This window comes from Danio rerio, chromosome 4, assembly GCF_049306965.1.
Source record: "Danio rerio strain Tuebingen ecotype United States chromosome 4, GRCz12tu, whole genome shotgun sequence".
Lineage (NCBI taxonomy): Eukaryota > Metazoa > Chordata > Actinopteri > Cypriniformes > Danionidae > Danio > Danio rerio.
Genome location: NC_133179.1, coordinates 21,959,709 through 21,974,909, shown reverse-complemented (window position 1 = coordinate 21,974,909; position 15,201 = coordinate 21,959,709). Strand labels below are relative to the sequence as shown.

Below are 15,201 nucleotides of genomic sequence, written 5' to 3'. Positions count from 1 at the left end.
TATTGAATTATGGTAGCATAATATATAATATAATACAAAATATTATTTTTACATTTTGTAGTCTTAAGTAAGATATACATAAAATACATACATATTTACATAGGTTAACATATTTTCCACGCCTTGCAAAAGATTATAAGCACTTCGTTTTCAAAATACATTTTATGGTTACCTGAATAATAAGATAATAATAAGATATATTTTTTTGTGATGGTTGTTCTTGAGTATTTTGTTTGTTCTGAACACTTAAACTGCTGCTGTTTCTTGATGTCCTGTAGAATCTTCAGTTTTCCAGCATATTTGAAAACTTTCTCCCAGTAACTTTAGGATTTTAAGATCCATTTTTTTTTTACCATGAACACACGAGGGACTTCTCACTGATGCTCCAGCACAGGGTTGCCACTTGACAGGTTTTCACCTCAAAACTAGCCCAATGGCCAGTCGGACCTAAACTCAAAATATGCCACCATCAGGGCTTAACATTAACTTTTTTGTAGTTTTTCAGCATTACTAGTCACTCTCCATTTTCACTAGCCTCAATTTTGTTGTTGGGGAAAAAAATATTTTATGTGCATAAATTTGACTTTGGCATGCTAAAATGACTTGATTTAGATTTTGTGTTATGTCCATCCGCATCCTCATTCATTTCATTCTTGTGTGTTGTGTATGACCTTGCTCAAATGAGTTGTGGTTTTATGGTGTTGTAGCATTGCGATTAGTTCTTATTTCAAATGACTTATCAGGACTCAAAACTAACAAAATTTCCCTCTGGCCAGGACAAAACATAAATAAACAAATAACTAATTATTTCGTAGCTAAAAATTTTTAAAAACTAAAAAAAAAACTTAAAAAAAAAAAATCAAGCAAAATATAGCTGTATACACTTGCTTTCTAACAAAACCTTTTTTTTTTTTTTTTTAAAGAAATTACTTTTTAAAAAGAATTGTTGTAATGTTTCTAAAAGTATGCACAGGAATCTGTCCTGGCTAAAGGTCCGATCATCAGTTTACTATACTTAAATGAAGAGATAATCTCCTATTAAAGCAATATTATTGTAAAGGATGATAATTTAACCATAAATAAAAAAATAACTGTAAGCAAAGGAAAGCAAGTTAAAACATGCCATGTGCGATATAAAAGGATGATCACGTGCACACGGTTAACGTTAGGCCTATTATTGATCTGTTCAATAAATGGTTAAAGCGAAAGCGGCAACTGCTGTTGCTTACAAAAAATCTGGAGCTCTTGAAAGCAGAAAGACTGAGTGCACGACCATCACTTTTTGTTCAGTCTATTTCAAAGATAAAACAAGTTCGCACAAGTTGAATCTGCAGGCATTGTTGCTTCACGCAAGGAAACAGGAGCGTCCAAGATTTATAAACACTCGCACGCATCACATCAGCCATGTGTGATACTAAAGTACTTGTCAGTGAGTGAAGAAAGCCTGCGTCTCAATGTGCATGTGATCATCCTCTTATTCGATATTCACCTGCTCTCTTTAGTTTGCACGAACAGTTATTTTGTCAGTCGTGTTGCTTCTTGATTAACTACAATTTAAATTTTTTTAACCAGACAAAGTGGTTTGTGGGAGCGGCTCTCTTACCTGCCACAACTGAACACATTTCCCGCATTTCCCGTGTATTAATGTCAAGGCCTGGCCACCGCCCATTCAGAGAGTACATATTTTACATCAATGCACACATTTTGTTTTTAAACAAATTATACATTACTAATTATAAATGTTCTGACATAAAACGTCTTACAGTCTTCCTTCTGGAAATGACACAGTTCCATGTGCTTCACAAAAGTGTGCTTGCTCTGTTTCATCATCCTAAAATTGTAGAATATAAATTCAGTTGAATCAAATATTTGAGTGCATCCATTTAAATATAACTAATGTCAACCCTTTAAACTGCTGACGAAAAAAAGCAACCTGCAGCAAGTGGCTAGAAGTAGCACATTTCTGAAAACTTGCCAATCCTGCTCCAGAAGGATGTATTAAGAGCCAGGGGTGAAAACCTTTGAAATTTGAAAAACAAGGTAAATTGTAGGGATAGTTCACACAAAAATAATTAATTTACTCACTCTCAAGTTGTTTCAAACCATTAGAAGTTTCTTTATTCTGTTGAATAACTTTCTTCAGAATATCCTTTTTTTTTATGTATATAACAACTTTTAGCGATGTAAAGTATAGTCTATATTCATTGTATTTGTATTGTTGAGACTTTAGGGAAGTGAATGTTGAATTGGGGGATTATACCAAGCATCAAGTTTCAGCGTTGATAGTCAGATTAACTCTCTTTTCTCCATGGTTTGGTTAGTGCAGTGTTGTAGGTGTCAAAGGCAGCAGTTTTGAGGCAGACATGTTGCACATTCCTTCTGCCTGGAAAAGGATATTAACATGATGGATTGTGGATCTTCTTGTTTTCCACAGACAGGACAGAAAATTTCCAGCCGCACATGCATTCCTAATAAAGCAGAGGATGAGCACAGATGGACTGTTTTAAATGAAGCCTCTTTCCCTCACAACAAACACGCGAGGTTATAGGCTTGATGATCTAACCTGTTTGTTGGAGTAAACACATGCACTCTTATGTCAAACTAAACCAGTTTCTCATTTGCGTTATAAACAGGAAGCGGGAAGAATTTGCAGACTTTCTTTTCTCATTTTTTCCACCACTTGATCTGTAGACCCTGCTCCATATGCGCTTAAAATTAAAGCTTCTTAATTGCCTTTTATGGTTCCATGAACAACCTTTAAAATTTGTGAAACTTTTTCATTGCACAAACAATTGTTTACAGACATAAATATAAATATGTTACGATTGTATAATTTTCAGAGTGTTTAAAATAATTCCCTTTTAAGAACCCTTCACGAAACGTAGAGTATCCAAAAGATGCTTCTTGGTGACGTCAATTAAACAACAACACTAAGAACTATTTGGAACATTTTTAAGAATGTGAAGCTATACTTACTTTTAGTTTTTTTTTTCATTATTGAAATAATTATATATATATATATATATATATATATATATATATATATATATATATATATATATATATATATATATATATATATATTTTTTTTTTTTTTTTTTTCTATATTTAATTAAATGTTATTATATATTATTTAATAAATTGTATTTTGTTTTTATGAATTTATTTATTTTTAAATGTTATTTATTTAAATTTTATTTAGTTTAATTTTAAGTAAATTTTTATTTACTTTTGATTAATTTACTTTTAGTTATTTACTTTTATTTTATGTTAATTTATTTAATTTGCTTTTATTTTATCTTTACTTTGCTTTACTTCATTTAATTTTATTTAATTTAATTTTATTTTATTTTATTATTTTATTTTATTTTGCATTTGTAATTGCATTTCGATTTATGAACCTTAGTCTGATTTTACTTAAAAACCCATTTCATCAGGCACAAAACATACATAAATTATGCTAAAAAATGTAAGTATATTATATTTTTCTATTTAAAAATACATACAGTACATGTAATGTAATGTGCATTTATATAGCACATTTATCATGTATGGCCATACACCCAAAGCACTTCACAATCAATATACTGTATACATTTATTTCTTTAATACGATCCCTCCAAATTAATTTTTCAATAATTCCTAAGAGCTGATGAAAATTGCGTCTACAGGATTAAACTAAATCTAAATGACTGTCACTATTTCAAGAGAAAATTGAAAAATTAATGAACAATGTCAGTTCACTGCATTACAATTAGGTCTGCAAATATTCCCTCACTCTTTTGTGTTTTCTAAAGTGCTGACATTTATAACCAATCCCACACATTTCAGTAGAGCTCATGAGTACAAAAGAGCAGAAACAATTTAGCAAGTGCATAACTAAAGAGACTTTAGTCAAGGTCTGAAGCATTTGTCTGTTTAGAAATTAAAGAAATGCTTTTATATATCTATTATTTACCAATTTTAATCGTTATTTCAACATCCCTAAAGATTTCTACCATAACATTGAAAATTCTATAATTTACACAGCTTAAAATAGTTTGTCGATAACATTTTAAAGTGTTCTGATTGATAAGGGCATATTACACACGTAATATGTTAGTATTGCAGTAGTATTGATCTGCCAAAATGCTATCCGTCAGCATAAAGCCCCTGATACATCACACGAATTTGTCACGATTTCCTTGATGTAGGGTGTTGTGGGGATTTGTAAACAACAAATGGGCATCTTGACAAGATACAGTCGTTTCTTCTCGTGTAATGTGGCATAGTTCATGACAACCTATGCCCGCGACGCCTCATGACACCATTGCAGAAAGCATGTTTCATTTTTTTTCTCGTTCTTCACGTAGAGTTCCGTCATGTGGGTGACACTGTACAATAGAAGCACATTATTTCTCGGTTATATCAGTGGATGTTGCCGTTAATGCGCTAGTCAGGTAATCAAAAAATAGGCTGCATATTTACTATGAGTTGGTCTCGGGTGGATAAGATCACTCATTGGTGATGCAAACTTTAGCTACCTTTTCTAAAATATGAAGGTGTTTTAAGCTATTTTATTGACAGACTGGTGCAAATATGCAGACATCTTAATTCTCACAAGTTTCTGACTTCTCTCTTCCTTCCAACAGAGTTTTTTCTTCCGAGGTAATCTAGAAACATGTTTAGTGCTGTGAATTCATTGCAAAAGCATGTCCTGCTTATTCAAATTACTCATTAATAGTGAAAACAGTTGAAAATAGGCTTCTCTGAAACTCTGACTATTTCAGTTTCATTTTATTTAGGCTAGATTATTCTTTTATTTAACAAACCTCATGACAATTTGTGTTTTGGCGCATATAGCAGACTTGTTTTGAAGCGCTTCACCTCAAATGTTATTCGTTATTTTGTTTATAGATAACTGACCAACAAAAGATACATAAAAATTAAGATAAAAACTATAGCAAAGGAAATTCATAAAAAAAATGGCAGGAAAATATACATTTAGATTTCAAAGAAAATATCTTAATATTAAAAAGGAATCATAAGTGTGATCCTGTCCCTGTTGTAAGGAATGCCCTACCAATAATGTAGTTCTAAGTTTTTTGCCAGCATCAGTGTTTATTGAGATTGAAATAAGATTAAATAATATTGAAACTAAGATTAGAAATATTGCTATAGCAACACTTGTGACTGCTTCGGGAAATAACTCGTCAAGTCAAGATTTTATCAAGAAAAAATTGCATAATCTGACATAGTGACTTTTGTAACCGACAATATAACCAACAAATGACCAAAGCCATGCCTCCTGGAATCACAAACACGCACCTTAAAGATGGCAATACTCAACCCGTTAGGTCATGTCGTTTGTAAAACTTGTCATCATGTGCAATATTTCAAGCATGCAAGGATTGCTGGTCTCACTCTCTCATGCACTTTGTCCTAAAGCCGCTACTGTAGAAATTACAGAAATGCAGAAATACACTTATTACTAAGCCATACTTACATGCTATTTCAGACTGAATATTGAAAGTAGCATGTAAACAACATAGGGAGCGTGTCACAGGTTGTCATTGTTTAGAAATGAACCAATGTGATGTGAAAAGAAAACTTCAGCTAAGTAAAGAAGGCTAGTCGGAATAGCACCATTTACTGATGTTTTGTTGTTAAACTAAATAAAAATCTACATTATTGATGCTGTCCCTTATGAAATTGAAAATAGTCACATCAATCTTTCTCGCAGGAAGATTTCAGTGGCTGAACAACCCTTTTGTGCATATAGCTCATTCGTAAAACAACACAATCTACATAAGCTTTGCATGACTAAAATAGTTTTAAAACAGAACTTTACCTGTCTAAAAGAAATACTTGAGCCATGTTGCTATGCTTCCTCCAGCGTGCAAAAGTAACTCCAATAATGATTCAGGATTTAAAAAAAATTCTGATTCAGCATTTGTTTTTACCGCTGTTACTCTCTCATGTGCACGTGAATGTGCAAACGGCGGATCTGCAAGAACAGAGGTGAGCAAATGTACAAATCTGCATTTGCTGACAGACTGTTTGAGCTACTTATCAGAATAATGGGAGATGTCGGCCCGACACTATTTAATTGGATAAACATTTTTTTTGTCGTATGCCTTACCCAGAATATATGAAGAGACTTTTAACCAGCATAACAAAAAAGACAATTACCTACTGCACTTTTAATTCCAAAACTGCTTTTTTGACATCTTAAAAATAATTATCAGTGAGCCTTATATGGCAAATATTGCTCTTTAATGGCAAAATCTGACTCTGGTGTCATTGTGCATGGATGTCTATAGTTGCACATTTGTACAATAACATTAATGTTTTAGTCACTTACTGCTGTGACATTGTTTTGCCCTCAAGATTATAAGCTGTTATAATTGACATAAATGATTGTCATTAGGCAGGGGAATGTCTGTTTTTTGGCTAACGGGCAGTGGAGTGCAGAAGTGACCTCTTTTAAGATGGTTGCGGGGGCTGATCCACTGTGCTTACTGTTCTCTGGGGACCAACAAAATGTGTGTGTGTATGTGTGTGTGCAAGATTGTGCATTCATTTGTGTATGCCACTGCCAGTTAGAGGGTTTGGCCCAACCCTAGGAAGTGTTGATAAAAGCGACTGGCCGGAAAGCTTGTGTAAATTATTACATTCCCGTTTAGCCTTGTAAGGTTATTTTTACCCTCCAGTGCAGCGCTGGACTCCACCTTCACTCTCTTGGCTTCTTCCAGAACAGGACAAACTGGTTTATATGTTGTGATGAAACTAGTTTTGCTCTTTGGTCACATTGGGGGGTGGGGGGCTGGCGTTACCATGCTTATTATGCTGTTAGTATTCTCTAAATGATCATGCTTATTAATCAGTCTGTTTTAAGGCATGATGCTGCAGTTAAAAACACATTTTTTTGGACTTGTTTGCTTTTCTTTAAGAGTTTTTTGCTCTGTCCTAATGGAACGAAAACATCCAAAAATACTCTTCAAAGTATTTCTGCTATCAGAATTCATCAATTTGTGTCTGTGGATTTCAAAACAACATCTTTTTTTAAAGGCTGTTTTCTCAGATTTCTTCCTCCTGCACTGAGCTATAAATCTTGACATCTGTGCATCTGTCACACACACAGTTTCACAGATTTATTCTTATTTGTAGGTTTTTCCAGAAGGATATGTTCATAAATAATTTGCCTGATTACATACAACATTTTATTCAATTTTGCCTCTTTTTTCCTGACTGTTGGCTGCGTTTCTGAAATGTGGACTGATAAAAGATTGTCAAAATACTCGACAAAAGGACATTTTTAATGAAATAGTGATTCATTTTTATATTTAAAAATAACTTTAAAAAAGATAGCAAAACACACAACATACAGTAAACACAAAACACATAAACAACGATAGAACATAAATGGAAATATAAAGAATATCTATAGACAGCAATGACACAATAATATTTATATTTTGGATTTATAGGCATTATGATTATGCTAATATTAATAATAATAATAACAATAAAAATAATAATGGATTTAACAACAACAATATGATTAATAATAATAATAATAATAATAATAATAATAATTGATGATGAGATAAATAATATTTTGTGGTGATATCAACAATAATATCAATGCTAATAAAGGTGGTGGTAATAATAATAATAATAATAACAACAACAACAACAATAACAATAATAATAATTGATTATGAGATAAGTAATCATTTTTGATGATGGCAACAATGATATCAATACTAATAAAGGTGGTGGTGGTGGTGGTGATGATGATGATGATGATGATGATAATAATAATAATAGTTGATGATTAGATAAAATATTTTGGAATGATGGCAGCAATGATATCAATACTAATAAAGGTGGTGGTAACAATAATAATAATGATGATGATGATGATGATGATTATGATAAGAGTACTACTACTACTACAACAATTGCACAGTGGGTAGCGTTTTCGCCTTACAGCAAGAAGGTCGCTGGTTCGAGCCTCGGGTGGGTCAGTTGGCGTTTCTGTGTGGAGTTTGCATATTCTCCCCAAGTTTGCGTGGGTTTCCTCTGGGTGCTCCGGTTTCCCCCACAGTCAAAAGACTGTGTGCTATAGGTGAATTGGGTAAGCTAAATTGTCTGTAGTGTATGTGTGTGAATGAGTGTATATGGATGTTTTCCAGTGATGTGTTTCAGCTGTAAAGGCATCCACTGCGTAAAACATACGCTGGATACGTTGGCGGTTCATTCTGCAGTCACAACCTCCGACCCCTGATTAATAAAGGGACTAAGCTGAAAAGAAAATGAATGAATGAATGAATAATAATAATAATGATGATATAATGACACATAACCAAAGCACAGCACATCTATGCTAGCTTTCTTGTCTGTAATCTTTTTATTTGCAGCATAACTTTTTTATTTTAACATGCACCTCATTTTTCAGAGATTCGCCAGCATTGTCTTTCCTTAAAACATGTCAAATTTTGTGCTCCCATTGTGCACTGCGACATTCCACATCCCAGAAATCCCCCAGACTCACACCACACATCGCTCGCATACTTCCTGTGTCTGAGCTGAACACAATTAGACTCTCTCGTCATGTGAAAAATTCCCAAACTCTCCAAAAAAGCGAAACTGACCAAGTCTGAAATGTCTCCGCAGAGCCTGGATGAGCTTGATGACGATGACGGAGAGGAGAAGGAGAGGAAGATGGAGGAAAACCTGACACAGCACAACACAGTCCAGAACGAGGCCTTGACCTCTGAACACGAAGCAGCTCATTCGGTACAGGTGAGTTTAAATGTTTATAGTGCAGTCACTGGTCTGCCGTACAGAGGCAGTGTTGACCAGTGAAACAAACACTATTAGACTGATTATACAGAAAGCAGGAGACACCATACTCCCTGGTGCCTCAAGCCACACTGCAGAGCAAGATAATATGATTTGACACTGGACTTGATAGTGTTTTGTCTTTTCTATACCTTGTGTTGCAACCTGTCTGGAAGAGACGTGACAAAAAGGGATCAGAACAGCATCATGTTTTTGACTTGAGCTTATAGAAGGTTGAGGGGTGAGCAGAGACTATAACAACAGAAGCAGAAAGAAATAAAGTTACTAAAGAAAGAAACAAAAATACAATAATAAGATGACAACATCAAAATAGCTGTTAAATATTAAATAAATATTATATGTTAAATTTGTATTTGTGTTTTTGTAAATCAGTAATATCTATTTAACTTTTTTAATTAGTTTTGTTCTTTAAGGATGCATTAAGTTGACAAATAGTGACAGTTGCTGATAAAAATGTGTGTATATATACTTGAGATAAAAATTATTAGACCTCTTATGATTTTAATTTTTTAAAATATTTTAAAAATATTTTTTCAAATTAAAGCAACACATTTTTCACAGTATTTTCTATTTTAAAAAATTATTATAGAAAGTCTTATTTCCGCTAGTTTAAAAAATATTTAAAACAATTTTAAAGTCAATATTTTTAGCCCCCTTAAGCGATTTTTTGATTGTGTACAGAACTGTTGTTATAAAATAACCCTAACTTTCCTAATTAATCTAGTTAAATATCTAGTAAAATATTATGTACTGTCATCATGGCACAGATAAAATAAGTCAGCTATTTAATCTATTATGTTTAGAAATGTGTTGAAAAAAAAAACTTCTTTCTTAAAAAAATTGAGGTGAAAATACACAGGACAGCTAATTCAGGAGAGCTAATAGTTCTGACTTCAACTGTGTATATTCATAGTAATAATAATGATGCAAAATGTTTCTTGATATCAGCATATTACAGAGAATTCTGAGGAATCATGTGTCACTTAATTGATGTCTTGTATTACTTTAAAAACGTGTTGGAATAAAGAAATTTTTAAAAGTATAGCAGTATTTCAAAATGATTCTGGTTTGCAGTATTTTTAAAGGATTTCATTTATGAAAGAAACTTTCAAATTCCAAATAATTGAACATCAGTGTATATTAAAAAAGTATTTTTAGTAATATTTTACATAACCTTTTTTAAAAAAAAGACTTTTTAACCACTTGGTTTTAGTTGTTCAGATTTCATGTCCTAGACTGTTTATAGGTGGTTGGAGAGACAACAAAATAAAAGATAAAAACATAAAATCCTGTGTCTAAACCCGTCTACTGATTGACAGACAAATTATTCTTAGGAACTGGAAATCAGAAGAAGCCCTTTCCCTTCAAGAATGGGCAGTAGAACTTGATGGAGTGGCCGCATTTAAAAAAAAAAAAAAGTCTTATAAACAAATAGACAAGCTAAACCTATGCTGTAAAAATAGGCCAAGTACTTAACCTTTTTGGAAATGGACCAGTAATATTAATAAATGCTTAATACTAATAAACGTATGCTATAAAAAATGGTCCAAGTACATAACCTGATTGGAAATGAAACAGTAATATTTGTGTGAGAAATATATTGATTGTGACAGTGTAAATGTGATACTTTTTTTTGTATTTTATTTAAATTTTCTCTTTGTTATATAAAGATTGAGGCTTTAAGGTCCCGGCTTGGCTATCATTAAATACAGTTAAAGTTGTAGTTAGGGATTAGTTTGGGTTGGGTTTGTTTTAGGGTAAAATGTTAATTATTTACAGAGTTGTGTTCTGTATTCCATTCTGAAATTTGCCTGAGAATCAATAAAACTGTTTGGGCCATTTCATATACCCGGCGCAATGTGGCGCAAGGCGTGACGCAATTGTTACTTGCTACTTTCAGCTCGGCACAAGGGTCATTTTGAGGTGTTGCGCCACGCTTTTTAAATAGCAAATGCATTTGCCCTCATACGTGCGCCCATAGGTGTTCTGGTCTTAAAAAGCAGGCGTGTTTTGGTGCGTTGCTATTTTGAGTAACTGTAATAGTCTGTTCTTTTGACCAGAACAAACCCAGTCCAAAGTCTGGCGCAGAGCGCGTTAGTTGTGCGCCTCGCTTACACACTGCTTACACACAAGATGAAGAGCAATACGTAAATATCTTTACATATAAAAAAGAATTAAAATATTAAGGATATATATATATATATATATATATATATATATATATATATATATATATATATATATATATATATATATATATATATATGATATAATAAAAATATAATTAGGATATAAATAAAAAGAATTTAAATATTACAAAGCATATTGTTTTCTAGCCTACATGAATTTAAAAACCACTGCCTTGAATCCTTCATCTCGGGAGGCTTTTTCAGTTCATTCAATTTGCTTTTGTATAATGTGATTATTATTAGCAGTATTATTTATTATATCCATATTTATATTTGTTTTATTAAAAACAAGCTTAGATTTGTCCACCTGTCAGGTTTTAGACCATATGGGGCACAGCATGTGTTTTAGGATATAACTCAGGTTTTTGACCTCACTTCATTATTAATGTTCATTAATTAGTTTGCTGGAAATTAGAACTGAATTTAGAAATAGTTTTGAAACAAATCTTTGCGCTTAACAAACAAAATTAATTGTTTATAGGCTAATTGATTTCTGTGCATAAAGGTTTCCCTATCCACGAGAGCAAAAGCGAAAGTGAACTTACTTTATGTCATGTCACGCTTATGGCACGACGCAGCTGGCTCTTAAAGGGAATGGGAGACGAGACTCTGATTGTTTTTTTGTCAAAACACACCTATTACTCATTAAGAAAATAAACTCAACCCTTTTAGACCGTGCACCATAGCGCAAAGCGGATTTTCCCGTCCTCATATTAGCACATATGGATTCTGACACACCCTGAATGCGTTTGCGCCCTGCGCTTTCCGTTTTGCGCAAGGACCGTCAAAATAGAACCCTTAATCTCTAGAAAAGACTTTTTACCAAATTATATTTGCAAAAATACCTTTATTTATATTCAAATAAATGTGATCTTAATTTTTAAAGTATGTCAGCTTTTTGTTTAGCGTTATTTTTTAATGACCCTAACATAGCTAACTTGTACTGTATGTGATGTTTTAAAGAAAGTTACAGTATCCTTTGTTGTGTTTAGTGGACTTGTATACTGACCCAGGGCTGAGAAAGACATCATAAAATCCTCCACAGAACACTTTATTCCAGATCTTGTAAATTTGAATGAAGGCTTTACATGAGGAACAGCTCAAACTTCAAGTCATTATTGAGTTCAAGTCCTGCTTACATTTGTAATTTTCAGAGGCTCACTGAAGGATGAGGAGTGCTAACTGCAAATGCTGGAGCTCTGAGAACATTGTGGCATATTTTTTCAAATAATGCATTGTTTCATTATATTTAGTTTTCTCCTGTTGCTTGGCTGATTTTATGTAGCTTCAGGTCGCTGAATCTATTAGTATGTGATTTCTCACACTCACATTGACGTTATGTGTGTGTGTGAGTGCATGTCATCTATTACTTTACCCAAAAGATCACTACTAAATGCTCAGTTAGAAATTTAAACCTTTCATTGCAGAATATGAAAGGACTTTTAGTGAGCAATTGTTGACTGGAGGCATGGTGAAAAGAGCTTTTCTGAAAAGCCATCAAAATGTGCTTCAGTAGGATTCATAATTACATTTAAATGAAGAAATGTATTATTGTTAGAGTAGATACACATGTTTCTGCTGATCCTAACCATGTTCAGCAGATAATGCCAACCCTCAGTGATCCAGATGTTGGCATCTGCTGTATTGGACATGGCTTGCGTTGGACCCTGGATGTTATACAACAGACAGTTCTAGTACTCTTTTTCCATTGGCCATGAGCGCTATTCAAAATGAGAGATTTTATAGGAAACATCAGTTTGGCCACAGCCATATCACCCTGCAGCCCAAGACTGGTCAGTACCTGGATGGGAGACCACATGGGAAAACTAGGTTGCTGTTGAAAGTGGTGTTAGTGAGGCCAGCAGGGGGTGCTCAACCTGCGGTTTGTTTGAGTCCTAATGCCCCAATATAGTGAACAGGACACTTTACTGTCAGTGAGCACCATCTTTTAGATGAGATATTAAACCAAGGTCCTGACACTCTGTGGTCATTCAAAATCCGATGGCACTTCTTGTAAAGATTAGGGGTATAACACCGGTGTCCTGGCTAAATTCCCTCTATTGGCCCTTACTCATAATGGCCTCCCAATCATCCCCCTCCACAGAATTGGCCCTATCACTGTCTCTCCACTCCACCTATAGCTTGTGTGTAGTGAACGCACTGGCGTCGTTGTCCAGTGGCTGCCATCGCATCATCCAAGTGGATGCTGCAAACTGCTGGTGGAGTGGGGAGACCTCCCTCTCATGATTGTGAAGCGCTTTGGGTATATGAGCACACAATAAATGTGCTATATAAATGCACATTACTCTCTTACAGTTATTTGATATTTATATACAGAATGCTCTATCCTGACACCCACATTTGACCTTATGACAGATAAATGAGTGACTGTGCGAACACCATTTTATTTTGTACTGAGAGCCCATAACATAAATTTAATAATGCATAATATTTTTTATTAAAACAGTTATGATAAATGAAAAAAATAAAGTTAACCTCAAGAGTCTAATTTGTTTAGTCTTGTGATTGATTGATTGATTGATTCGTTTGTTTGTTCGTTCGTTCGTTCATTCATTCATTTTCCTCAGCTTAGTCCCTTTATTCATCAGCATAATGAACCGTTAACTTATCCAGCATATGTTTTACACAGCGCATGCCCTTCCAACTGCAACCCAGTACTGGGAAACTTCCAAACACACTCTTTCACTCGTACACTATGTAAAATTTAGTTTATTTACTTTGCCTATACCACATGTCTTTGGACTGTTGGGAAAACAGAGCACCCGGAGGAAACCCACGCCAACATGGGGAGAACATGCAAAGTCCACACAGAAAATGCCAACTGACCCAGCTGGGACTTAAACCTTATTGATTTATTATATTGAAATTAATAATTTATCCACAAAATGCAGTTGGTTTATATGAGTTTCTTCTTTCAGTCTGAGTATATTTAAAATGTATCCAGGTCCTTTGATGCAGTATGATGATGTTTTTTTTTGAAGACGAGTCAATGGTCCGCCAAGAAGTTGTCAGGAATGCACTCTCTAACAGACTCTTTAAATAGCCATGTAGAAATCCAGGAATTATATTATAAACAGAAGTTGCTTTGACTCGGCTTCATTAATAAACACACATCTATAGAATCTTCTCACACAAGGATTTCAAACTCTCGACTCAAGTTATAAAGTGAGATAGGAGTGAAAACGTCAATGTTTGTGGTATTTTCACATGGAGCATTTACTAGGCAGTGTTATAGTTAATTGAGAGCTACACAAAAAGCTGTCATCATCACAGAACTGTAATATCGATGCCATTATTGAGTGACTGAAATCAATTTTTGCAGCCCTGCTCCATCTGCATGTACAAGTTGGAGGTTTACTTGAACCAGCTTTACTGATAAAATGTGCAAGAGTATTGGCTTAGATTGGTCAAGAAGTCAAGTTGAATTTTATTGTCATACTGTTAGTTGTGTGCACATAAAGAAGAATGAAAGTGGAGCTTTTTTTCTATAGCTCATTGTGTTCTGCCTCCTGACTGGCTGTAGACCATTGTCAATCAATCTCCTTCGTGCTGTGTCTCCTATAATGCATTCAGCTTGCCAAATGTACATAAATCTTCAATCGCTAGCAGCGTGACTCTGAAGTGCTGAACTGTATGTTTGCAAGTTTTCTCCCCACAATGTCGACGAAAAGTTCTGCATCATCAAAAGCACCTGCTGTAGCACCCAAAAGGCAGAGAAAGATGCTAACCATCGTACAAAAATAACTTGTAGACATGCTAAAGGAAGACAGTAGTTACATGGAGGTAGGGCGTAGGACTGGGCATTTAATTGAAAAGTAAACGAAATCGACATTCAAAACCTATAATCCATCTAACTTTTCAAAGACACTTTTTTTCAATTACTTTCCCTAAGTGTTATGTGACTCTACTCTGTTAAAGGCCATGGCTGAATTCTTAAACCTTATGTTGCACTACATTGACGATTGTCAATGAACAATGAGGGCAAACAAAATTAATAAATAAATAATATAATTGTTCATTAATTTTTATTGAGTTAAAATGTTCAATTGATCGAGATTTAGATTTTAGGCCAAATCGCCGAGCCATAGTAGGGTGCCATTATGGAATAAACAAACGAAGATCAAATGGTTTTGATCTTTGG

The 15,201-nt window shown here is 34.0% G+C and overlaps 1 protein-coding gene across 1 annotated transcript in view; it reads left to right on the top strand.

Annotated features, from left to right (window-relative positions):
* pawr (PRKC, apoptosis, WT1, regulator) overlaps positions 1–15,201 on the top strand; it is a 144,211-nt gene that overhangs the window by 88,786 nt on the left and 40,224 nt on the right. The window contains exon 2 of the mRNA NM_001006015.2: positions 8,662–8,790. Within this exon, the coding sequence (NP_001006015.1) occupies positions 8,662–8,790 (129 nt within the window). The remainder of the gene's footprint in view (positions 1–8,661; positions 8,791–15,201) is intronic.